The 27,339-nt window shown below is 33.8% G+C and overlaps 2 protein-coding genes across 9 annotated transcripts; one reads left to right on the top strand and one right to left on the bottom strand.

Annotated features, from left to right (window-relative positions):
• Positions 1 to 339: 339 nt before the first annotated feature.
• Positions 340 to 19,191, top strand: LOC100809907 (ribonuclease E/G-like protein, chloroplastic). 5 transcript variants are annotated; one of them, XM_026125338.2, is made up of 15 exons: positions 340 to 643; positions 853 to 900; positions 1,592 to 1,701; positions 3,815 to 3,996; positions 4,523 to 4,775; positions 4,864 to 5,921; positions 6,034 to 6,351; positions 6,486 to 6,527; positions 6,961 to 7,085; positions 7,960 to 8,107; positions 9,396 to 9,468; positions 12,334 to 12,446; positions 12,823 to 12,942; positions 17,852 to 18,007; positions 18,508 to 19,191. In XM_026125338.2, the coding sequence occupies exons 1-15, from the start codon at positions 570 to 572 to the stop codon at positions 18,685 to 18,687; spliced, it is 3,000 nt and encodes a 999-aa protein (XP_025981123.1). In that variant the 5' UTR covers positions 340 to 569; the 3' UTR covers positions 18,688 to 19,191. The 5 variants fall into 5 exon arrangements, with proteins under 5 accessions (XP_025981123.1, XP_003544280.1, XP_025981124.1 ...); XM_003544232.5 differs by lacking the exon at positions 853 to 900; XM_014767122.2 differs by lacking the exons at positions 340 to 643; positions 853 to 900 and having other exon boundaries at positions 1,594 to 1,701; positions 3,802 to 3,996.
• Positions 19,192 to 21,142: 1,951 nt separating this feature from the next.
• Positions 21,143 to 23,567, bottom strand: LOC100781040 (uncharacterized). 4 transcript variants are annotated; one of them, XM_014767120.3, is made up of 3 exons: positions 23,531 to 23,567; positions 23,298 to 23,391; positions 21,143 to 23,091 (listed from the first exon to the last, which is right to left on the bottom strand). In XM_014767120.3, exon 3 carries the CDS (start codon positions 23,057 to 23,059, stop codon positions 21,350 to 21,352), a length of 1,710 nt encoding a protein of 569 aa, XP_014622606.1. In that variant the 5' UTR covers positions 23,060 to 23,091; positions 23,298 to 23,391; positions 23,531 to 23,567; the 3' UTR covers positions 21,143 to 21,349. The 4 variants fall into 4 exon arrangements, with proteins under 4 accessions (XP_014622606.1, XP_014622605.1, XP_040864884.1 ...); XM_014767119.3 differs by having other exon boundaries at positions 21,143 to 23,096; positions 23,531 to 23,549; XM_041008950.1 differs by having other exon boundaries at positions 23,298 to 23,539.
• Positions 23,568 to 27,339: the final 3,772 nt, after the last annotated feature.

The following is a 27,339-nucleotide window of genomic DNA, read 5'->3' as shown; positions in this document are numbered from 1 at the left end:
AAGAGCAAAGCTTAATTTTTATGCATGTGGATAGGCTAAAAGTTATAAATTTATTGTATAAGGACTTAAATTTTAAAAAAAGAAAAGACTATTATGGATGACTAATTAATTTAAATATGTATTTTAAGAGTTTATAGTCGTTCAACCAATTAGAAATTATACTTTTAAAATAATTACTGTAAAATTTAATAAAATTAAAAAACTGCTTCATGAAAATTAGTTTTGCTTTTTTAATTGGCTTTCTACTTCACTTAATCTCAAATTTATACAAACAATTTATGGATGCATGTATATAAACAATAAAGAAAATGGGTAATATGTAATTACAGAAGGCGCCAAGTGAAGCCATTATCTTCTTGTGTGCGTGCAGTACCCTGTCCTTTCCCCAGTCAGTAGTCACCACCACCACCTATCTATCTATTATCCATATTCCATCACCATTTCCCCTCTTACTCTGTTTCGAGAGATGAACTCGTTGAACCGTTACACTATCAGATACCCACCATAGCATAACACTTTCCCCCAACACCACCAACTGCGTCTTCTTCTTCTTCTTCTTCTTCTTCTTCATGGCCGAACTTGGTTTTTCGCACCCCCATCACCTTTTTCGCCCCAATGCTCCCTTCATTATCCCACCCAAGAGGTGTGTGTATCTTTTCACAGGACATTTCTAGTTCTTTATTTGCCCTTAATTCTCTATTGGGTCATTGATTAATTGAATGAATTGGTGTGTACCCAATTCATGTATGCTGTTTATGTTGGCCAACGTGGTTAGAGATGAGAAAAACTCTCTTTTTGGGAGGAAAAAAATTATTCCTTTTCAATTTCAATCTGTTTGTTTGGTTTGAGTAGGTGGGAAACAGAAAGCAGCGGATGGAAATGGAGTTTAGATGAAAAAAGGTTTCGATTTTATCTCATTAAATCACTTTGAGGTGTTGGACTCATTTTCATGCTGCAGTGGTAGCCAAAATTTGTGTTGTGGGGTTGAGTGTTAATGACTTTTACTTTTTTTTCAACCTTCCCACATTTTTGTAGATTTAAGTGATGTTCAGCATTGCCACTTTCCACCTACTCAAACAAAGTTGTCATGGATCAGCTTTGCTAATTCCATCACTTTGAACAAAAATTAGACTGGCTGAAGCTTTTAGATTCTAGTATTCTACACAATTATTGTTGGTTTCTCATCATTTGTTTGATTAGAAAGTCTTGACTCTTGAGCTAATATGTTGAAACAAAGTAGTATTCTTGCTTACTGAGAATTTCATTACCTGTACTGTACCGCTCATATTTCCCACTAAACATTAGGAAATGGTAATGGGTTCTCATACCGATTGGTGGTTATTTAACCCATTTACTAGACACGTGTCTTGTATGAAGCACTGAATATGTATTGATAGGATGATTAAAGTTAAAGATATCAAATGCATTATTATATATGCCTTTATATTTGAAAGATAAGATAATGATAGACCGATCAAGAATGATGACCGATACAACTAGGAATGGTGATATATTGTCATGTTAATGTCTTGATGGATACACATTCTTTAATGTTAATTGCTTGCGCTTATGCATTAAAATGTTGGAACAGACACATATGCCATCAATATCATGTACCACTGCACAGTGTATTTCGATTGATGTACTGTATGAAGAACCATAAATCAGTCAGAAGTTTAGCTGCATTATCAACAGAGAAAGGTAATTCGAACATCTTTTTTTAAGCTCTTAATTTATTTGTTTATGACTTCATTTTTTAAGTATATGGTTATCTCCTTTCTTTTGGCCACTGGTTTCTTGCTTTGATTTGCTTTTTAATTGTTGGATCCTTATCACAACAGTATTGTTCAAGTGTTAACATCCAAATCATATAATTTATTTTTAATATATTAGTAGAATATGATATTATGATTCAACCTTGGCTTGTTGCAAGATCACAAGGTTAGCGTTGAACTGTAAACATGTAAATATTGGCTATAGATATAATAATTAGACAAATATTTGCTGTTAAAGGTTTTGGGAAATTGTGTGTCTAATGCAGACCACACACTATTGTATTTATACTTACATGAGTGGGATACAGTAATAAATACTAATAAAGTCCTAATGATATGTTACATACGTTATATATGTTCATGTGGTGAAATCTAATTAGACATTAGACATATGATACATGTATTAACATTTCTATATCTGACACTCCCCTCTAGGTGGAGCATACAAATCATATGCACAAAAGCTTGTTATAAATATATTCAACTCTGGACCCTTTGAGAGGTTTGGTGAACATGCAACATGCTGTTCACTGGAACCAACAAAGTCAGTTGTAATTTCCCCTGCAAGGACTTTTTCTCAAACAAAGTGACAGTTTATCTCAATGTGCTTGGTCCTTTCATGAAAAAACTAGATAAGAAGCAATGTGGAGAGTGGCTTGGTGTTCACAAATCAACTTCCTCTCCTTGACATCCCCTAACTTTAACAGTTGAAGTAATTGTCAAAGTGACATTAGTTCACATGTTGTGGCTTCTGTAGAAGTCAACATCAATGCTAACTATTCAGGATCCTTGGTGGATAGAAGATCAACATCTTGTTATTGCACCTTTCTTGGAAGTAACATGGAGGAGCAACAAATAGAATGTGGTGGTAAGATCATCAACAGAATCTGAATTTAGAGCAGTTGACCAAGGACTATATGAACTATTGTGGCTGAAAATGATTTTAATAGAATTAAGAGAAACTGAGAGAGAGAAAGTGTTGAAAGATGAGAGAAAGGATATCAATCTATTTAAGGCGAGGATTGCTCAAACTTTATTTGCTTTATTTAAGTCATATATCTAGTCGATGGAGTAAACACCCCCTTTCAACACTGCAATTAAGGCAGCCCAAAGAAGCGGCAACTAAGGTGGGCCAAGGGTGACTACAATTAAGAGGACTTTCCAACACCCCTCATGTCAAGGGATACCCAACAATAAATCTAGGATATGCTTTGATACGATTTTAGAATTTGGGCTTAGGGCCTAACTCAACGCCCCAAAATTGACTTGTAAGGTGAAAATTGCCTAAGCTTTATAAGCTCTGTTTAAGCCATATATTTAATCGATGTTGGACTAAACATACCCCCTTCAACGTTGCAATTAAGGAAGACCAAAGAAGCTGCAACTAAGGCGGGTTAGGAGTGACTGCAATTAAGGTGGTTTTCCAACAAAACATAAACAATCTACAATCCCTTAAATTAATGGATTTCTTTAGAGCAAAATAGACAATTATTTCCTTTATTAGGATAGATTCTGTTTTCTTTTTTTATCTCCCCATATAATATTGTAAATTTTCAATGTTAGTACTAGCCTTTTGAATCAAGCCATTTCTTCACAGTCGACTTTGGAGTTAGATCATGTACTTTGCTGTTAAAATATCTTACTCTTGTGTTAGAGTTACCTTTCTTGTATCCTTCCCTTTGCTGATTAAGAAAAGTAAAGAATTAGCTTGATGGATTAACATGTTGATAAGATTGTAGAAGTAAATGGTGCATACAACCATAACGATCACTGTTCTTGATGTTAGCTACATTAGTCATGAGTTTTTGTTTTTAAGAAAGAATACTTGGAACTCGGTTCATGTTTCTCTTCATCATTTTATGTAATCTAAGGATACTTCATTCTGCAATTTTACTATCAAATAATCCCTCTCTCAGTAATATAAATTCTGCATGGGTACAAAATCTACCTTTTGATATTAATGTTCAAAATCATGTTTTCTTAATATATTTTACTCTAGTTTAGAATGAATAACGGATCTGGGCAGTTTGCTTTCTCAGGAAAGTCAGCTACTAGTGTTGATGAGTTATGCAAGATCATTTGGACTGTGGAAGCAGATTTAGAAGATGGTCACCTACTGTTCATAACTGGTGATCCTGCTGTATTAGGCTGCTGGAAACCAAACATGGCTGTACTATTGTCTCCTACAGAGCATGCAAACATATGGAAAGCTGAATTTCAGGTAACTTGGCTGGGCTGTCAAATGTAATCTATTTATTTTGTTTTAAAGAAATAATTCTCAAGAAAAAGTTTAAATGAGATGTTTCTTCATTCAGATTATCTTTTTTAATCATCTTGCATTAGATCTGAGCTCAGTTAAGTAGGTTTCTTATACATAGAAAGAAACATATAAAGCAAATCCACGGTATACCAGGAATATTAGAAAGAAACCTCCTCCAATAGGGAAGAATTATATCTCTGAATCTTTCCTTTATCTCTGGAAATCCTTAACACTACTACCTTTGAAAAGCAAATCCTGTCTGTTGAAGATTCTGCAGTTCCTGTCAATACAACCATAGTTTGTATTCTATAATAAATTATAGGAGATCCATTGCAACAAAATTTTGCATCCTCCATCCAGATAAAAATTTTCCTTCCATTAAAATTTAGATTATTATACGAAGCTTCAATATCTTGTAATACTGTATGAACATCAAAATACACATTTTTATGAATTAAGTGACTCAGTTCTAATTTTATGATTGCAGATTGCTTTTGGCTTGAACTTTAAATATAATTATTTCATTAAGGGAAAGTTTGGGTCCTCAAGTGATGTTCTTTGGAGGCCTGGACCAGCTTTTTCTCTGTCAGTACCTCTTATGGTCCTTGAAGACAATAAAATTGTGGTCAGGGATTCATGGATTAGGTCTGATTCCCAGATGTCTTCAGCTCATGCATGGAGCCCCTTCACAGAGGAAACATATCTTCTAGAGCAACCCTCTATATCTTTCCTGAGCAAAGGTATTACATAGTGTTTTTACACTAGTATGAAATATTTGTTTTTCCTAATATGTTTCTGAACACTCAAATACTTTCAGTGGTTTGACAGATGATGGAAGGATTGAGAGTCCCCTTGAAAATGACGTCCTAAAGTTCGAGACACTCCTCTTGGAAGATCAATTACTCTACAACAATGATGACATGGTGATTGCGAATGACAAGGATTTCCAGTCTACTAATGTTCTTTCTGAGAATTACCAGCCTGTTGAGGAACCCTGGCTATATTCATTCTGTTCCGTTGTCTCTAACAATAAAATGGAATCAAATGTTTCTGAAACTGGTGACACTGCAAAAGAGAAGGTGAAGCTGGCAGATAGAGAACAGTTGTTACTTGAAGAAAGTAGTAATATAATGTCAAAAGACTCCTTTTCCACCATTATTCTAATTAACTCATCAATATGTACCATGCAAAGAATTGCAGTACTGGAGGATGAAAAATTGGTTGAATTATTGTTGGAACCAGTCAAGAGTAATGTGCAATGTGATAGTGTATATGTTGGGGTGGTCACAAAGCTTGTTCCTCATATGGGTGGGGCTTTTGTAAGTATTGGGAATTCTAGATCTGCTTTTATGGATATTAAGCAAAATAAGGAGCCATTTATATTCCCTCCATTTCGTCAAAGGACAAAGAAACAAGAAATCGATCTCGAGGGAAAAAATGATCACACGTCTCATGTTATTGATGTATCTGATGGAACATCAGACATAAATTCTGAGGATGGTTGTTTAAAATCTGTACACAATGACTATGATGAGCATGAAGGAGATGATGATTTTTATATTTCAGAAGTTCTTAAGGAGAATGTGAATGGTAGCATGGTTGATGATGAAGTGGAAGCTGACTTTGAGGATGATATAGAGGGAAGTGATGTCCATATAGAAGGAGAAACAAATAACAGTTCTCTTCTTCTTGGCATGAATGGGTCTGTCACCTCTCATATTTTGCAAACAAAAGATACAAAGAAAGCAACCCATGTGACTTCTGGAGAAAATAAATGGATCCAAGTTCGCAAGGGAACCAAAGTAATTGTCCAAGTTGTCAAAGAGGACCTTGGTACAAAGGGTCCCACTCTGACTGCTTATCCTAAACTAAAGAGTAGATTCTGGGTATGTGCTCTTTTATAATTGCACCTTCAAAAAAGTGTGATTGTATATCTTTCTTGTCTTTCATGTAAATTATCTATACCATGTTTTGTCTGAATCAGACTCTGACCTGCAGGTTCTGATTGCATGTTGTGATAAAATTGGAGTCTCTAAAAAGATTTCCGGTGTTGAGCGCACGAGGTTGAAAGTTATAGCGAAGACATTGCAGCCTGAGGGTTTTGGCCTAACTGTAAGAACTGTTGCTGCTGGTCATTCTTTTGAGGAACTGCAGAAAGACTTGGAAGGCTTGCTTTCAACATGGAAAAATATAATGGAACATGCAAAGTCTGCTGCTCTTGCTGCTGATGAAGGGGTGGAAGGAGCTGTTCCTGTAATTTTGCACAGGGCAATGGGTCAGACTCTCTCAGTGGTCCAGGATTATTTCAATGAAAATGTTAGTTCTGTTACTAGTTTAGAGTCACTCTATTGATTAGAAGAGTGTTTAACTTAACAGTATCTATTTATATTAAAAAGAAAATCCATTTTACATTCTGCTTCTCCTGATTACTTTTTGTCATGATACTTCAGGTTAAGAAAATGGTGGTCGACTCCCCAAGGACATTTCATGAGGTATGGCATTAGCTAATTGCAGAAGGCTAAGTTGCAATATTAGGACAGGATCATGTCTGTTTTTTATGTGAACAATATTGGTTTTTCTTCCCTCATTAATAGAGTTAATCAACGAGAGTAATTCATTGCGAGAATTGTTTTGTGAACCCAACAGTTCCATAGGCTGTCACATGTCAGTTTACTATTTTCTATTTGCAAAAGCCAATCAAAGCCTGGAAAAGTGAAGAACTGAATCTTACATCTTACATGTGTACAAGACTTTATGATCCTAGGTTAGCATGCTGATCCAGTTGTTTGTAGTCAAATAGTGCGATGTGAATGGTATAATTTTTTTTTTGTAATTTAAAAACTTGTATCACTGACTAATTTAAGGTTCAATATACAAACCGACCCTTCCATTTTGGTGATTTCAACCTTTTTATTTATTCTTTAGGTGACCAATTACCTTCAAGAAATTGCCCCTGATCTTTGTGATCGAGTTGAACTATATGATAAAAAAGTTCCCTTGTTCGATGAATTCAACATTGAAGGAGAGATAGACAATATCCTCAGCAAAAGGTGAAATTTGGTGACTTTTTTTGTAAAACTTTTAGTGTGTATTATCCTTGTCTGTATTGTCTTCTTTTTCTTTATAGATAATTTGTTAGATTTTGTTAGAATATCCTCAGAATATCTTTAGAATGTCTCCATTTCATCTTACAGTTTTTTAGAATATATTGTGAAATCAATTAGTTATCTAATTGAGGAAATCTTAGTCATCACTTTTTATTATGTTTTGTTGTTTAATTAGGTTAGGAGTCTTATTGTATTCGTAGGCTTGTAATTTTAATAGTAATACTAGTATACTAGACTAGTACTTCAATTAATAGTAGTATAAGGAGGAATATTGGATTAGTATTTTGTGTCATGATGCCTCACAACAAATCAATATCAATCTCAGATTATTCATTGGCTTATTTCTCTGGTTTACTACTTCCTTACCTAAACTCTAATTCCAACAGACTGCTTATGTGTAAACCAACTTAGTGTGATATAAAATGTAGCAGGAGATGATGATTATTTGTCAATTTTTTTAAGCTAATGCCAAAAACATTTGGTTTTTAATCATGTAGTTCTTGGTGTTATTTGGGATAAAATAAATCATAATTGACTTTTTTCAATTATAAAAGGCTTTCTTAAAGCAAATTCTTAATCATATCTTCCTGATATCAAATAATTGAATTTTCATAAGATGTCCAATGGGATTAAAAACCATAATATTATTATTGTTAAAAAGAATAAAAGAAAATGCCAAAAAGAATATTGTTATCGTTAAATAGCAGTCCCCCCCTCCCCGATATTTTGTATAAAATGTCAATTGATCTGGCCTTCCTGGACACTTGGTATTAAAATTCTTAACTTGATAACTTTCTTTATGTTGATCAATTTATAGGGTTCCACTTGCTAATGGAGGTTCTTTAATCATTGAACAAACTGAGGCACTAGTTTCTATTGATGTAAATGGAGGGCACGGGATGCTTGGTCATGGAAATTCCCAACAGCAAGCTATTCTAGATGTCAATCTTGCCGCTGCAAAACAAGTATGTCAGATGTGACACTCTATTATCATTTATTTGTCCATCACATAGGCTTTACACTTTAGTAAGATAAACTTTGCATTTTTCTTGTTCTGCTGACAAGTACTGTTATTTATTTATTTTACTACAGAACTGTTTATTCTTCAATCTTCATTACTTTCTTTCAATTTTATAATATATATTCAGAACATCCTTTAAAGTGCAGTGCTTCATCTTAAGTCCTGATATATTTCTGAATAGTCAATGAATTCCTCTTCACAAGAATTTCAAGGATGTTTCAATAAATTTAATATTTTTAATTTGGAGTTAACCTTTGGTCTATTGCCAATATAAATTTTATACACTATCAAGTAAAAAGATATACTGTGAAAATAAGATAATTTACTTTTACCAATACTAATCTGTGGTGCAATATTGTTCTATGGCAGTCTTGAGTGTTTTACATTGACACTGGATATAGTTTAAATCCTTTATCCTGTTGATTTAGAAGACTTTAGAGTGATAAAGATTTCCAGTTTAGATTAATGCGACAATGTGGTTTTATTGAAATTGAACAATTTAGTGTTCTATAGCAGTTAATTGAAATTGAGTACCAACAATAACTATAAAAAGGTTCTTTACTACATGCTAGGCTTTAGTTAATTTGTCACATTTGATAGTAAGGAGATAGAATCATGATTTTTTGGAAGAAATGTAAATTTTATCATTATGCTGATCTGTATTTGCATGAAGGGCTAATGAAGGAAAAGACTATTAAATTGGGTTTGTACTAGTAGAAGCTTCTAAGAAGAAAGACATTTTAAAAGTCTATTTTAACTTAACATACCATTCCATTAATCAAAGTTTCCTGGTTCACAACTTCCTTGCTAATGGTACTCAATTAATATAATTACTATTTTTGCTGAAAAAAAAAATGTAGCACCTATAACCTCTTATTTGGTGATAAAACAATTTACAAGATCAAGGACCCAATTACAATTTTTTTAGTTTAGGTCTTAGGGACCTAATTAAAAAATTCCCAAATAGCTCAGGGACCTATTGATTAATTTAACTTAAGTAGATAAGTGGATAGAATGGATATTTATACTTGTGGCATTACATGCAAATTAGAGAATTCTATATTTACCCTGACAATCTTGTAAGATGATTCATGGAGTTATATATTTCATATTGATTCTATTTCATTTTTCTTTTTTTCTTTAAGTAAAAAAAATCTTGTGCCTTTGTTTTCTTTTGCAGCATTAATTCATGTGAAGCAGTGCAATTTTTTAATAGAAACATTGTGTTACAGATTGCAAGGGAGTTGCGACTACGGGATATTGGAGGCATCATTGTGGTAGATTTCATTGATATGACAGATGAGGGTAAGTAGAAATCTCCCATGAGTTTGTGCATATTAAGTATTGAGTAACGGGAGAAGGCATCTCTCAGATTTATTTTAAAAATATTTTAGTATTACTGTTTGGAGTTTTAAAATCACTGACTAAAGCTTTAAATAATCCTACTCGGTAGTTTTCATGGCATTATTTTGTTATTTTTAATAGTTTTTTTTATCGGCCAATGTTAATTGTTAGTTTGTTAGTTTTTGTTAGTAGGAGGGATTCAAACCCATGACCTCTCCCTCCCCCCTTCTCCCTCCAACCACTAGGCCAACCTTATAACTCCTTGTTATTTTTAATAGTAACATGCAAAACTGCATAGCTTTTAATATTCCCCTTATAAGCTCACAATTCATGAGTCATGACTATCACCATGAAAAATTTGTCAACCTAACTTGTAAGCATGTATGCTATTATTTATATGCTTGCAAATTAAGTTATCAATGGCAACAAAGTTCAATTATTGATGGATTATTTGGTTTGAATTTGATACAATCAAATTTGCTCTCTAGAGAAATGCTAGCAACACTTTCTCTAACATCCTCTTTTGAACACACTCTTTGTTATTGACTGAAATATGTTTGAAATTACAAAAAAATGTGGGTCCTGCTTCTTATTTAATGAGATCCGTTAGTGATTTAGTAGAGATCAAATACATTTCAATCAGATGGAAAAAAGGAGAATAGTTAACAACAGGAAAAAAAAACATTTCAATCCGTGAAAATACTGTTGAGAGGAAGAGTGCTAACAACACACTCAATTACACTACTTCTAACACTCTCAATTACACTCCTAACACACTCTTTATTATTGGTTAAAATTTATAGGAAACTACTAAATCACTAACGGGAGGGGCTTCCATAAAGGCTGAACTACAATTACACATTTATAAAATTTACTCAAAATTTTGTGCTGGAAAGTGGTAATGAGTACTCTCTTCCTTTTCTTTGTAAGCCTGTACTTCCACCTAGTGGTAATGAGTACTCTCTTCCTCTTCTGAGTTTGAAATATGAACATACAGGTTTGCAACTGTCTTTAGTATAATATTACCCTAAATTTCTGGACAAATGAAATGTACAAAAATAGTTTTATATCTCTAACAAAGTCCTTGAAGTGAAGATCTACGGAGTTTGAAATGTGAACAGAGTACAGGCTTGCAACTGTCTTTAGTGTAAATATAATAGACCGTAAATTTCTTGATAAAATGCCAGGGTTAAGTAGACACTTGGTCTGTTAGATCCTTAGTAACATGTCAGAATATCTCTTCCCTACAAGCTTTACTTGTTAAACAAAACCCATTCTGGTTTTGAAATTTGTGACATCTCTCTTCAAAGGGAAAAATAGTATTAGTTCTCCTTCTATCAGATGTTGTACCTACTTTTGTATACTGTGTTCTCTTTTGTTTGAGTCTCAATATCACTTTGTACACAGAAGTGATAGCATCAGTGTTTTCAGAGGAACTGTAATTGGCCTAACCAATCTGTATAGGGATGCAAAATATTTTGGAGCTCATCTGCAGCCAACTCTTCCATAAAACTAGTAGTGGGGTCCTAGTCCCTCTTAAGTTTTAAGTTGTACTACTCCATCCCTGTATACAAAGACTCTTTTGAGAAATTTGCTTATCCCTTTTTATAAGACCCCTTTTAAATTGTCTATTGTATAAATTATTTTTTGACTAAAATACCCTTAATTACTTCCCAATTTTGTAATCGTAAACAATGAATGCTATAAATTAATAAGATTAACTCATTCTTTCTCTTGTAAGGATTGAGGAAGATGACTAGTGCATATTAATTAATTAGGTGAAAATAGTGAGATGATGAAATAATACAAATTGTTAACAAATTTGATGTTACTAACTAAACTAACCAACTTTTTTAATTCATGTAAATTAGTTAAATGGGTCTTATATATAGGGACAAATGTAGTACACAATTAACAATTTATTTAAAATTGAATTATTTTCTCAACCTTATTCATTTATTCCTGGTTTCTGGATTCTGTTATTGGCATTAATTTTTTTTTCTGTCTGGACTGCTGTAGTTAATTCTTCAAAGCTCAAACTTAAGTGCAGAAGAATAAGAGATGCAAGAGAAAATAATTAAAAAAAAGGAAATAAATGGACAGCCAGTGATTGGATCACCTAATTTTTGCAATCAAGTTTGTGGTTGCCCTCACACCAAGTCGTCAGGTTGTCCTGGGACTTTGTGCTTTAAAGCCACCTAATGCCACATCAGATATTAGTTTTTCCTGATTTTCATTATGTTGGAAATGTAGAATTCTATTTGGAAGCATAGGAACAACATCATTTTCTCAAATGCTAGCTTCAATGCTCACAAATTAATGGATGATGCAGTGTTTCTTCTATGGACATGGCTAAGATGCTTGGAAAAGAATTTCACTCTTCATTTCAATCATTGGTCCTCAAATATCAAATCTGTTTTTAGTAGGACAGGGATATAGGAAACTACACTACTTTGTTCTTAACTTAGGACAGTAGCATATTTCAGCTTTGTATAAATATGCTAATTACTAATCTACTTGTCATCTATCTCTAAATCTTGTATTATTCAGTACCTCTGGTACTCATTAATGATATATTATATTTTGGCCGAGCAAAAAAAAAATGGAGTGAGAACTGGTAGATGTAACTGATTGAGGCATCTAGCCTCAATGGCTCAATGTAAACAATCTCACGAATGTTTTAATATTCTTAAGTTGATGAATGATATTTGAGTATGAAATAGTTCAATTTTTATGCCACTATGATATGACATCTCCCTCAGTGTTATTATTCTCAAAGTCCTTATCAATATATTTATTTATTAAATTTGGATTCTTCTTGATCAGCAAATAAAAGATTGGTCTATGAAGAAGTCAAGAAAGCCATTGAGAGAGATAGATCAATGGTGAAGGTCTCTGAATTGTCTAGACATGGACTTATGGAAATAACTCGAAAAAGGGTATGTTGCTTGTCTATGGTGAATATTAGCCATTTGTTATCCCATTATCAGAGACAAGTGTGGAAAAGAAAGATGTGTTTCATATGAAACATCAAGCGACCTTCCCCCTTTTTCTTTTGTATATAACTTTCCATTGGTTTTATTCAAGTATAACTTCTCAAATAGTATGCCAAATTTACTGATCACCATCTTTCAACTTGATTCAACTCACTGAACTCAGACATGCTAAAATGGCTATAGATTGAAAAGAATAATGCTTGAACTACATTTTTCTTTTTCAAGTTGCTTTCCCTCTGATAATTGTTGGCACAACACTCAGTTAAGTTTAGTAAGATTTATTAAAATGAATTACCGATGCTTTACCAATGTTTGACAGGTTCGACCAAGCGTGACATTCATGATTAGTGAACCATGTGCTTGTTGCCATGCCACAGGCAGGGTGGAAGCTTTAGAGACATCCTTCTCAAAGATTGAACAGCAAATCTGTCGGCTTCTTGTAAGTAGATATTTTCAATTTCAGAATTTTGTTTCAGCCATAAATCATGGGGACAAAGAAGCCTTGAAACTAAGTGGGACAATTGAAAAGTTCTATTTGACATTTTCTTTAGCACCTATAACCAAGAAAGTTGCATATATTATATAAGATGGATTTTAGGGTCAACTTGTTGACCTGTCTTAGTGTATATTACCTGCTGCAATGTATTTTTCTTCTTTTCTCTTCTTGTTTATTGGTAATTTGTATCACTAGATCATAATAATACTCTGTTCACTTGTCATAGTATTGCTATTAGCGTATACTTACTCCACTAAGTCTTTTTACTTAGTGTCTACTGTTATCTGTTGTTTGTAAGCTGTCAGTGAGCTCAGTTAGTTACAGTTCTAACTATAGTTAGTAACTGATAGGGTTAGTTAACAGTTAGTCACTCTATATATAGAGATGACACTATCCTTTTGTAGCTGTCTAATCAATTTCTGATCAATGAGGAATCAGATTCTATCAAACTCTATTATGGTATCAAAGAGCTAGGTTGCGATCTGTAACAAAGTTTCGTTTCAATTTTTCTTTCGATTTTTTTCCTTAAGCTTTTGATCTTCAATCTCTTTTCCCTCCTCCACCACCGATCTCCGCCGATCTTTGTTGTGATGGCTACTCCTGTTACTGCCGATGATTGTGGTGGTGATCCTCCGCCAAACGGAGATCCTGTGCTGCCAATTCAACCTTCTCCAGCGCACATGAACTTCCATCACTCCATCACTGAAAAGCTTAATTCGGTGAACTATCTCTTCTGGAATTCGCAAGTTGAGCCTGTGATTCGAGGACATTGTCTTCATCACTTCACTGAGAACCTGCAGATTCCAGAGTGGTTTGCGACACTTGTGGATCCTGATGCTGGTCGCGTCACTACTGCGTATTGAGCCTGGGAGCAACAAGATCAAATGTTGCTTTTGTGGTTTCAATCCACTATTTCTGCTCCGATGCTTCGAAAGTTCATCGGTTGCACCAGTTCGTGGCTAGTCTGGGATAAGAATCACAACTATTTCCATGCTCACACGAATGTGAAGGCTCGGCAACTTCGCATTGAACTGCGTCAACTTACTCTTGAAGGTTGTACTATTTCTGATTTTCTGATGGAGATTCAGAATCTTGTTGATTCTGCTATTGGTGATCCTATTACTATTAGAGAACATGTTGACATTATTATTGAAGGTTTACCAGAAAATTATGAGTCTTCTGTTTCACACATCAATAATCGGTCTGAACCCCTAACTATTGATGAAATTGAAACTATTCTCCTTGGTCTTGAGGCTCGCATTGATAAATTTATGAAGAAACCTGTAGTCTCTGTCAATGTTGCTTCTACTTCTACTGCATACTCTGTGTCCAGCTCCGTCTCACCTCAAGCTAATTTCATGCAAGAAAGCAACACTCAGCAACAATCTGGTAATCAAAGTCAGTTTCAGAATCAAAATCAGAATCAAAATAACGCAACATGATCAAACTCAGTATCAAAATTTTAATGGTGGTCATGGCGGTCGTGGTGGCCACTTTGGAGGTAGAGGAGGCCATGGTGGCAGAGGTCGTAGCAACATTCAGTGCTACATCTGCCAAAAGTTTGGTCATGATGCTGCAAACTGTTGGCACAAGCCTTCATCTCCTTATGCTGCAAACTGTTTCCATATTCTACTGTTTTTTCTACACTTCAGCAATTCCCCTCATCCTATCAGATTGTGCAGGCACCTATGCCTCAGCAAATGCAACCTTCTGCTACCTTTGTGCAGCAATCCATGCCTCAGCCAATGCAATATATGCAGCAGCAACTTCCAATGCAACCTATGCAGCAGCAACCTCAAATTTTTTGGGGTACTCTTCCTCAAAATGCAATGTCTCAGCAAATGCCTTCCTCAACTTCTATACCTCCACAAATGCCTACCTCGAACCCTATGTCCTCTCATAATCCACAAGCCCTAACAATTGGTTCCACTGCTAGTTCATCCAGCAACTGGTATCCTGATTCAGGGGCTTCACATCATGTGACCTCCAATGTTGAAAACATCCAGCAATGTGCTCCCTTTGAGGGTCCTGACCAAGTCATTATAGGCAATGGTCAAGGTTTTCATATTCATTCTATTGGCTCTACATCCTTTCTTTCTCCCTTTAATAAAAATACTAATCTCATGCTCAATATGCTTTTGCATGTTCCTACTATTTCCAAAAATCTATTAAGTGTCAGTCAGTTTGCAAAGGATAATTCAATTTATTTTGAATTTCATCCTAATACTTGTTTGGTGAAATCTCAGGGCTCCAATGAGATTCTGCTCAAAGGACATCTAGGGTCTGATGGATTGTACAAATTCCCTCACATGCTGTATTCCTCAAGTGCTCCCACTTCAAGCTCATTTAGGAATGTGTCTTTCAATTCTGCTTTACATTCCTCTCTTGTAAATACTGCTTCTCTTAATTTCATTACAACAAGCACTTGGCACTCTAGATTAGGGCACCCAAGTGCTGCTACTCAAAATCTTGTAATGCAACTCCGTAAAATTCCATTAATGAATAAAAATGAGCTTGACTTTTGTTGTTCTTGCTGTCTTGGTAAAGCACATAGATGCATGCTCCTTATCTTCTACTACCTATTCTCAACCTGTTGAACTGATTTTCAGTGACTGGTGGGGTCCTGCCCCCTTTGTTTCCTCTACTGGTTACAGCTACTATGTTACTTTTGTAGATGCTTTTACCAGGTATACTTGGATTTTTCTTCTCAGACACAAGTCTGAAACTCTAAATGTCTTCAAACAATTCAGAGTCATGGCAGAAAAACAATTTGGTTTTCCTGTCAAATCTGTTCAGTCTGATTGGGTTGGGGGGGGGGGGGGGGGGGGGGGGGAATTCAGACCTTTTCAGCAGCTAGGTATTCTTCATAGGGTCATTTGTCCTCACACACATCACCAAAATGGTGTTGTGGAGAGAAAACATAGGCACATAGTGGAGCTGGGGTTGACTCTTTTGGCTAAAGCTTCACTCCCTCATTTCTGACCAGTGTCTATTTAATTAATAGACTTCCTAGTTGTTTTCCTCTCCTACAAGAAGAATAAACTCCAATTCAGTCTCAAGAATGCATTTTCTGGGATATTCTCCTACGCACAAAGGCTACTAATGTCTTTCTTCTGAAGGCAGAATCTACATATCTAAGGATGTGGTGTTCAATGAGTCCAGATTTCCCTATGACCTCTTTCCCTCTTCCTCTTCATCTAAATCACAGCCTCTATCAACCTTGCCCTCAAGCAATATGACACAGATTTCAAGAAACTTTTTCACCAGTTATTAAGCCTATTACTGTTAGACTTCTTCTCACTTTGGCTGTCACCTATCACTGGCCCATACAGCAGCTGGATGTGAACAATGTCTTTTCCATGGCATTCTACAAGAAGAAGTCTACATGCAGCAGCCTCCAGGATTTGATTCCTCCAACAAATCTCTGGTCTGCAAGCTTTACAAGGCTATCTATGGCCTTAAGCAAGCTCCTAGAGCTTGGTTTGGCAGACTAAAAGAACTGATTCTCAAGCTTGATTTTCAATCTAGCAAGTGTGATCCCTCTCTTTTTGTCTATTCCAAAGGATCATCAACTGTTTGCATGCTGATCTATGTTGATGACATAATTATCACAGGCAACAATCCAACTTTGCTGCAGCAGCTCATTTCCAAGCTTAATAATGTGTTCTCCCTCAAGGATCTTGGCTGTCTGGACTATTTTCTTGGAATAGAAGTTTAAACTCAACCTGATGGGTCTCTTATTCTCACACAGGCCAAATACATTAGGGATCTTCTGACCAAAACAAATATGTCTGAAGCTAAGCCTATCTCCTCACCAATCTGAGTGGCTGCAAGCTGATCAAAGAAGGCTCTGACCCTCTCACTGATCCCTCTATGTACAGATCAGTAGTGGGTGCTCTGCAGTATGCCACAATTACCAGACCAGAGATAAGCTTCTCTGTTAACAAAGTCTGCCAGTTTATGAGTCATCATACTCTTGAAGCTCATTGGGTAGCAGTCAAAAGGATAAATTGAGGTATCTCAAGTTGGGGCTTGCATCTAAGACCAGCTTTTGCTCCTTTCTCCATCACAGCCTTTTGTGATGCTGACTGGGCCTCTGACCCAGATGATAGAAGATCCACATGAGGTGCTTGTGTCTTCTTTGGACCAAATCTGATCTCCTGGTGGTCCAAGAAGCAGTCAGTGGTAGCTTGTTCAAGTACTGAAGCTGAATACAGGAGTCTTGCCTTGGTTACTGCTGAAGTATCCTGGCTTCAATCTCTTCTTTCTGAGCTTGCAGTCAAACATGCTGTTCCTGTTATTCATTGTGACAACATGGGCACTGTGCCTCTTGTTCACAACCCTGTTCTTCATGCAAGAATCAAACACATGGAACTTGATCTATTCTTTGTTCGGGAAAAAGTTCTTAGTAAGCTGCTGAAAGTGGTCTATGTCCCAGCTCTTGACCAATATGCTGATATTCTCACCAAGGCCCTCTCTCCTATCAACTTTGAATTGTACAGAACCAAGCTCACAGTGTGTGATTCTTCTGTTTTTGCTAAGAATCCCTCACCATGAGCTTGCGGGTGAGTATTAGAGCATACTTACTCCACTAAGTCTTTTTACTTGGTGTCTATTGTTATCTGTTGTCAGTGAGCTGTCAGTTAGTTACAGTTCTAACTATAGTTAGTTAGTAACTGATAGGGTTAATTAACAGTTAGTCACTCTATATATAGAGATAACACTATCCTTTTGTAACTGTCTAATCAATTTCTGATCAATGAGAAATCAGATTCTATCAAACTCTATTAATTGCTACTCATTGGAATGACTAGTAAGTGTGATTTCTTGTTTGCTGTCATTCACATCCCAGGCAACAATGGACCATAAGGCAGACCCTGAAAAACCCAAGTCGTGGCCAAAATTTATTCTGAGGGTTGACCATCGTATGTGTGAGTACCTGACTTCAGGGAAAAAGACAAGACTTGCAACATTGAGCAGTTCTCTCAAAGTTTGGATTCTCTTGAAGGTATAACTGATCAATGGATAGATGCTATGCTTGTACACTTTTACCATGCTTTATATTTATCAATTCAAGTTACTTTTAGTATAATATACCTGCTATTGCTTACGGGAAGTATTGGAAGGGTTGGTTTTACTTTGCAAAGTGTGGGGGCAAAACCTTCAGTGCCATGATGATGATCATAATAATAATAATAAATTGGATTTGGATCCTCTATTTTAGGAATGCTTCCTAGATGCTGTCTTTCGGTGCATATTACATTTCTGTCGGGTGAATGACATGCAAGTGCAGTCAAACTCTTTAGAAGCTAGGTTGGAATTTTATTTAATGGTGTAATTTTTTTGTCATAGAAGATTTTTGGTGTCAAAGCCTATATATATTAAATGTGATTTTGGGTTTGATAAAGCAATGCTATGAAAATAATTGTGTCTCAATTAATTCTCTTAGGCTTATAATTTTTAAGTCCTGCATTGCTTAGCACTGATTTTCTGTTTGTAATCTTTAAGGTTGCCAGAGGGTTCATTAGAGGATCGTTCGAGGTCAAACCATTTACAGATGACAAGGTGGAAAAAAATCAGCATAAAGTTGCCATTTCAATGTTAAGATCCTCAGAGGCCAGAACCAAAACGCCTGGTCAAAATGTGACTCTTGTTCAAGTAAAAAAATCAAAGGCTAGGGGAAAATAAACAGTTCTTACTTGAAATAGCATTTGATCTAGCTCCACATGAATTTTTTCTGTGCCATACTTAGGGAGAAAAACTAGGGTCACAGGGTGGAAGGGCAAAAATAATCCGAGTTCACTTTTTGAGAGCAAGTTAGAAACAAGCTGCTATAGGTTCAGCTTTCAGGCGGGTATATACCACCCCGAAACTGATCACAATGAGCAATTTTGTTTGTAAAGAACACTTTTTTCCAATTGATTACAAGTAGCAGTTTTCATCATTTGAAACAACTGTCATGGAGGGATAAGAGAAACTGGGGTACTCTAGCAGACATTTAACCTGATCTACAGAAATAATCTACATTGATGGAAAAATTGACTTCCTGTCCGAGCGGGAGAAAATAGTTCAAGAGTAATGCTAGTGTCATCACAAAAACAATAGCATGAGCAGAGTTATGAATGTTTCAATAGAGCTACCCCTATGATTTTTTTTGTACATCATTTTTTATATTATTCTTAAAGTAAATTACATTGAGACTCCTTTAGATTTTGTCAAATTTCTTTTGGTACTTTTTTTCTTCTCTTACCTCTACATTAATCTCTTTAATTGTTTGAAAAACATTATACCAAAATTGCAATTTTGTCAAAATTTGAATATTTTACGGTTGTTATAACTTTATTTAGATAAGCTAGCCTTTAACTAATTTTTTAAAAACCGTGACCTGACTTAATTAGTATGCAGGCTTTGAATTTTAAAAAAATGTACATTGATTATAAATTAGTAAAAAGGCTTGATATAAGTTAGACAGTAGGCTTGGGCAGGCAGTTTTCCTTCCTATGGATACTTATACAGTTATACTCCACCCCTCCTTATGATTAGCATTCTAATTGCATTATTCAAATTCTAACAAATTATATGCGACACCTTGCTCGGATTACAACTGTATTACTGATAGCCAACGGAATTGATGTCTAAATTAGTTGTGTACTGATTATTTCATTCCAAAATGTGTTTGGTTCATTTTATTTTAATAAAATAATCATTTATTTTATCATTTTCATAAGATATTTTGGGAAAAACTAACATTATTTCTCAGAAATAATCAGTACACGAATTAGATTGACCCTTTTGAAAGCATCCAAAAAAGTGTTGTCAAGAAATAAATTTTGAACCGTAGCCACCATGAAAAAAGGACAGTATATGAAAATGTCCTTATTTTGCCAAATGCAATGTTTTTAAAATTAAGATAAATCATTGAACTTATAAAATCATTGGTTCAGGATTCACAGATTAGTCGGAGTTGAATCGAACTGATAATCTGTATTTAAAACAATATAATATTATACATTAAATAATAAATCCAGTATAAAAAAAGTAATAAACTCGAAACTTTTTAATAATATGATATTAAACAAATTTTAAATTAGTATGAAAGATCATATTACATATTTACATATACAAGTATTTGTTTTAAAAACATTTTAGAAAAATATTTACAAAAAAACTTTTTTTATTTTGAAAATATCGATTTAAACCAATTTTTTAACATCAGTTTTTACCTAGTTTTGACTATATTCGGCTGTTTCTTTGAAAAAACCTTCATTTTTTGTTTTATCGAATTTTGTAAGTTGTCTAGACTGGTCATCCTTCAGTTGATCAGTTCTTATTTCATGTGGTTTTTAAACATGCCGGTCCAATTTTAAGGAATCTGTAACATCACAATGAATTTTAAGGAAAATGAAAGAATCTGTAACATAACAATTCATAAGTGTCAATGCAGTTGCCTAGCAAAGATAAATGAAAATGACGTTCACATTAAAAACTCAGAAAGGAGTATGGTGAAGCATTTTATTTATCGCGTATTGAATTCACCTACTCATGAGTGATTTGTGTCCTTTTATGTGTTTTCTAGTATAGTGAAAGCTTAACTAACACTTTTATGTTTTCTACTTAATGTTAGCCTGCACCTAACAACTTCAGATGCACATTGAAAGCTTCCCTAACACCCTTTCATATTGTCTTTATGGCAATGAAAAAACTATTTCAATCTATGGAAAATAGTCACCTTGTCTTTTTCTTTAGGGAAATAAATTTCTCCTCCGTTTACATCAGTGGCATGCGTCAATATAGGAAACAAAATCAAGTACAAAAAATAACATGGCCAACACCCCTAACAACTGACAATTGAAATAACTATGATTATATCTGAATTTCTAGTAAACTAGTGTGGAAATACAAAAAGAAAAAAAAAATAGTACGTGCACATTATCTTCAAATCATAATTGACTATGTATAATAAGTTTATTAATTTTTACCATCGTCACCTTAAAAGTCATGCCAATCATAATTTTCTAATTGGTCCACAGTATGAAGTTTTTACACTAGTGCATAGTAATTAAGCTCAACGCAAAAAGGGCAAGCACAAAATAAAAAATCAGAATAAGCAGTTTTGTTTCAGTCGTCCACAAGGGATAAGTGATTTAAGAGCGAAACAAATATAAATTAAGAACATCAAAACTTCCAAGTAGTCACTACTCTTACAATACAAAACTATAACGATTTTACTCCTCACTTTTAAGGCTAAAGGATACAAATTCTCAAATGCAACACATATAACAGCTAAAAGTACATCAGACTATGAGGAGTATATTTCAATATATCAAACAATGCAGTTTCAAATCTCACATTAGTTTGCTGCAACATTACAGGTATTAATACCATCCTTGCAATCACTGGTCAAATCATTGAAAGTTTCAAGCTGCTTTTTACCTCTCAAGAACACTTCTGTATCAATGGACACTCTCATGTAACCATCGAATTCAACTGGATTGCCATTATTGAGTTTTGTTGTCTCAGAGTACCACTCACTATTTTCATCCCAAAGCTCCTTATACTCGTCAAGAAAGTGAGTGGTATACTTATCTTTCAGAGGGTCAAAGAAAGATGTATCAGGTTCATTTGTTGCTATGTAGAGGTTCCTTCCTTCATCAATCTTGTCATGCAAGGTTGAGAGAAGCGCATCAGGGGAGGTATGTGCATCAAGATTAGGCCAAAGCTCCCTGTTCCTTGCCTTTTCCCCTCTCACAACATGAACAGAATCATAGTCCCAGTTCAACTTTGAAGATATTGCAGACACTATATCCATCAACCGCCTTGATTTCCATAACAAATGCCACGGCCTTTGCACGACGGATTCTGTCTCTCCTTCACAGACTCTATACCAGTAGTTATCCGGCTCAACAGATCCAAACTTCCTCATGATCAAGGCATCCTTCACATCCATAAGCTTCATGGGCGTGACCCTGAAATCCTCCACAAGATGAAGACTCATCCCATCTTTTTGTTGCCACTTGTTCCAATCTGCCCAAAACTGCTCCTTGTCCAACACAGAAGCTGCCTCCTTTAAATGCTCAAAATCAAAGTAGAACCTGAAATCTTTGCCCTCCTCATCCTGCTTCGATGATGTGTAAATTGAAGACAGACATATGCTCAAATCCATAATCAATGTTCGGTTCAGGTACTGAGCTTCCCCAAGAGCACACAAGAAACTCCACAAGTAATGGTTCATGCTCTTACACCTGTCTCCACCACCCTCATAAATCAAGTATTTACCATGAATAAACGAACTCTCAGACTCGACCACAGGGAGGCTGTCATTAACAATCTCTCCAACAACAGGTAATGCATTCACCTGGTCCAGATTCAGTGGCGTCTTCTCTAGCCCAGCTTTCTGATGCTTCTTCCTCTTCCTTGCATTTACACCAGTATGGTACTCCCCAATGCTAACAACACTAAGTGTACAATTCTCAGATCTATCAATCACAAACCTCCTATAATCCTTATAAAATGCAGCAGCCTTTCCTTCCTTCGGCCTAAACCGCCACGCCATATCACAAGTGCTGTCATTGGAACCGGGAGCCGGCTTCCCAAATCGGTAAAAATGGATGTCCTGAAACTTGTCAATTGTTGCCCTCATCATCAAATGAAATACCTCAGGGTCCTTACAATCAATAGGGCCACTCACATCACACTGAGTAGCCGCAGCTGCATCGCCGGCATCAATAATTTCCGCACTAGCCAAGTTGTCAACATCAGTTGAGTTGATAATGGAGCCAAACGCAGTTTCATTAGCAGCCATGAAATCCTCCCCAGTTCTCACAACACTGTTATCAGACTTGAAAGTTGCATTGGATTTGGAAGTGAGGAATGTGGTGATCTTGGTTGAAGGGTGAAATAAGGGATCCTCAGGTTCATAAGTGGCAGCCATAATGGTGAAAACCAAAACCCCAATAACAAAAAATGAGAAGCAAACGTTCCCAATCATGGCCATGGCATTCTGACCTAAATTCTCAGGCCTGAAACTCCCAGTTCGGGAAAATGCAGCCCGACCCAACATTCTTCTTGTGTATCAAATCACCACCAAGATATCTACCCTACATGAACATGAAAAAACAATGATACCCAGTAAACTATAATGGATTAAGACAACAAAAGGGGTTTAAAGTTAGCATTTTTATTAGAGAGAAAAAAAGATGAAACGAACAAGTATTGGAATTTGAAGATCTGAAAATGAATGGAAGCAGAATACCCATTTATCCAAATTACAAGATCTGAATGCCAAAGTGATAACTAACCTCTTAATCTTATCTTGACAAATGACGGATCAAGCAAAAGGGCATCACTGACACCCTCTCTCTCTTTCTCTCACTGACTCAAAAGGTTTTTGTGCTGCCTATGTATATGCAATAATGCAAGTTGTCAACACAAAAAACGAATTTTGATAATTAAAGAGGAAAAAAACAAAGGGAAAGAAGATGATAGTATAGTATAAGATTGTGATAGAGTAAACAGTGAGTGGAATGCGCACCCAGAATATGGCAGAAAATGACGTGAGAAAATTGAAGAGCTTGGCGTAATGCGCACCCATGCATCACGTAATATAGTATATATTATGATTATCAGAGTAAACTATGTATGTATTTTTGTTTCGTCTCAATTTCTGTTAATAAAAGATATTGACGTAAATAGTTCAAAATTTAGATCTTTTAACTAAAGTTTAGGATTTAATCTTCACTTTGGACAAAGAGTAACAACTGAAAATATCTCAAAAGTGGACGATTCAATGGGGAAGATTACAACTCTTGGTTATATAAAAATGAAATTGTTAATTAATTCACAGCTTTAGTAAAAGGGTGAATTTGTTGATAAATTAATCTATATAAATAATTTTTTAAAAGTAAAATAAGCCCTAGTAAGATATTTTTGATTTATATATTTTCTCTTTCTCAATAAATTATAATGCGATTGTCCGATGAACACGTTTTTTTTTTTTATATGAATTTATGATTGGCTTGTTGGTGACATAAGAACATGGTAGCTTAGCACAGAGTACTTGGTCACCGACAATGGTAAAAAGGTAAATTGAAAAGTGAAGAATTATGACATGCTACTCTACACTGCCGATGCTGCCACATGGTACGATGCCTTTTGTTTTTCTACAGTTAAATTAGGGTTTTAATTTCACTCATTTGAGATGAAATTGTTTTTAAATTTCAACAGTTAAAATGAAATAATTTTTAATTTCTGTAAATATTATTAAATTAATTTTAGTTTTTTAATTTTAATTTGTATAAATTTATTTTTGAAGTATTCTAATTATTTTTTATTAATAATGTGATATATATATATATATATATATATATATATATATATATATATATATATATATGTCACTTTATTATGGTTTTTAGTTTAGCATGTCATGGTTAGATATATGTTTTTCAATTTATTAGAATTTTAAAAAAAATTGAGGACTAAAATTAAAGTTAATTATATTTTCAAGAATTAAAAATATATTTTAATTTATTTTTTTATATCAAGAAGTATTTTTGAAAGACTTTCTAATAAAAAAATTTTGAAACATTTATATATATAAAAAAGTTAACGGTGTTTTAGCCTCTAAAAATGGTTAATTTTTTTAATATCTGACTTTTAGAATTATATGTTTTCATCTCTATTATTTTTAAAATACTTTATTATATAGAAATTTTTAATTTAAATTAAATTTAAAAACATTTAACATTACAAAGAAGATATATAATTAATTTAAATAAATAATTAATACAATCAATTTAAGTTTATGGGAATAATATGTAATTTAGGGGGGAAAAGTTCAAAAGTATAAACAACTAAAATTTGATATAAGGAAATAATTTTTAAAAACTAAAATTTATTATTTTGAAAAATTTAATTATCTGAGAAATATAAGGAGAAAAAAATGAAAGTAATTAATAATTTGAGTTTTTAAAATATAAAAAAAAAATCAAAGAATGATGAAGTCAAGTGTTTTTAACTTTTTAAGGGGGAAAAGCATAATAACATCAGAGATCCTCGCTCTCGAAATTGAATGCTCTGTTTTGACAAAATTAATTATTTAATACTCTAGTTATATTTAATTTTTCAAAATTGGTTTTCTAACTTATTTATTTATTTTTGTATTCTAATTTTCCACGGTCCAACTTCCATTGGATCTGCTAAACTTTGTCACAATCAATACTGGCATGGTATGCGCCCAAGATGGCATTATTGTTAAAACATTTTTTATTTGAGAAAAAGGATTATGTGTGTAAAATTTTTTAGATAATGATCAAATTACCACATTATTATGTATGAAAAATTTATTGATATTTAAGATAATTATCTTAAAATAATTTAAATAAAAATTTATAATTAAATGATAATATAAACCTATTTTATCCTATGAGTACATAACCTTTAAACTTTTTTTAGTTAATATCTATGTTTTCTTCACAATCTTCCCTAAATTCCTAATGAAGGTCTCTACGCCATGTGACTACACTGTGATGTTCCCAGCTGATGAGGGACCATTGTTAAGGATATCTATATAGGAAGGAGACTAATGATTGTAGCCAAGTATGTGGGAACAATTGGCAAGCATTGAAAAAGAAATGTGTAAGTATATACTCGTGTATATTTTTCAAAGATTTCTTCATCCTCAATGAATGAACTCTCCTAATCTTTTTTCTTTTATAAGGAGTTTTAATCTTGACTAAAGAAATTTAACATGGATCTTGAAATATTTTTCCTCGTAAAATTCGTAAATTCTAACTCAACAGTGACTTGAAACATATTAAACGAATTCAAAGCATATAGATTTGAGAAGATTGTTAAGCAGTCGATTTCATATCTTCTACAACTCCCTCCAAATCGTCTTTGAACAGTTTAGCCTCTTCCTTTTGCAAAAACATAAAAAGTAACCAAGTACATACTACAAAATATGTAATGCACTTATCCCATCAATAAACTGTTTTCATCTTCCTTTGATAATATTAGCAAAGGCACCCTTTTTTAATGAAGGATGTGACGTGGTAGAGGTGTAAATCCACGTGATTTTGGTTTGTTGGTGGGGAGGAACATAATTAGGGATGAAAATTAAACAAAATTTGATACCAAATTTTTCTTAGGATAGGATTTGACTATTATAATTACAAAATCTATAATAGATATCAACTTAACATGTTTTATTCGTATTTTTTTTAAAAAAAATATTTTGAGTGAAGTAGTGAGTAAGGTCAAATCCATATCAACTTCATTTCTTTTGTATGATTAGCGGAACAAAGGAGAAAGAGAGTTTTGAGTAGGAAATTAAAATGAGAGAATATTCAAATTTTGTGTTTGTTTTTTAATATTTTTTTTATATTGAGTTCTTAATAAAATAATAATTTTATTTTGGGTTTTTGATATTTTTTCCCTAATTAATTAATGAATTTTGTATTTGTTCTCTTTTTTTTATTTGTTATTAGTCTTCAATAATAAATGAAAAAAAAATTTATTTATTAGGGATAAAATAAAACTGAAAAGGACAGTTTTTTTGTTTTATTATAGAATAAAAACAAAGAAATTTTTTATTAATAAACAAACACAAAATTTAAATATTTATTAAAGATTGAAAACATATTTTTACCAAAATTAAATAATAAACAAAACAATAAATGGGGCAAATTGTAACAAAAAAATGGGGAAATTAAATAATTAAAACTATATAGTGGGAAAACTCTAGCCCAAGCTATAATCTCATCTTTAGTTGCTAGGATCGATTATTGGTTCAAAGATGCGTCTTTTCCCTAAAAAAATTGATTCTAGATATTTATAAACTTTAATAATTAATCTCTCCTTAGTTCTTACTTTGTCGATAATCAAGAGAAATTTGTTTATTAATTTCCTTATCAATAGACAACCCTAAGCTCTTAGGATTTTGCCTAACTATTAAGTCTTAGAAACATCCAATTCTAGCCAACAAACAACCAAACTCGGATTATTTAAATTGAATTATATTTCTACACTAATGTTGGACATGTGTCTTGTTAGGGCAAATGATGATTAAGGCCCCTTTAAGTTTTGATTAGCCAAACAATTCATTAAGTTATTAAAACGAGACATTTTACTTATTCACTTCAACTATCAAGTTTTAGCTACTAAATAATTTTTCAGATAGCTTTTATATTTCCAATTGCCTTTTTAACTACTTTTACGATCATATCCTTAATATAAAATAAGTAATGTCCCATATTACATCCATTGATTGATCTAGAGAGCTTATAATTAGCAATCTTTCACAAGTTCATGACTCGGTGAAAAAGAAATACATGCAAGTAC

This window comes from Glycine max, chromosome 14 (assembly GCF_000004515.6).
Source record: "Glycine max cultivar Williams 82 chromosome 14, Glycine_max_v4.0, whole genome shotgun sequence".
In the NCBI taxonomy this organism is placed as follows: domain Eukaryota; kingdom Viridiplantae; phylum Streptophyta; class Magnoliopsida; order Fabales; family Fabaceae; genus Glycine; species Glycine max.
Note: the sequence above shows the minus strand (reverse complement) of the source record. Positions and strands in the feature narration are given on the sequence as shown.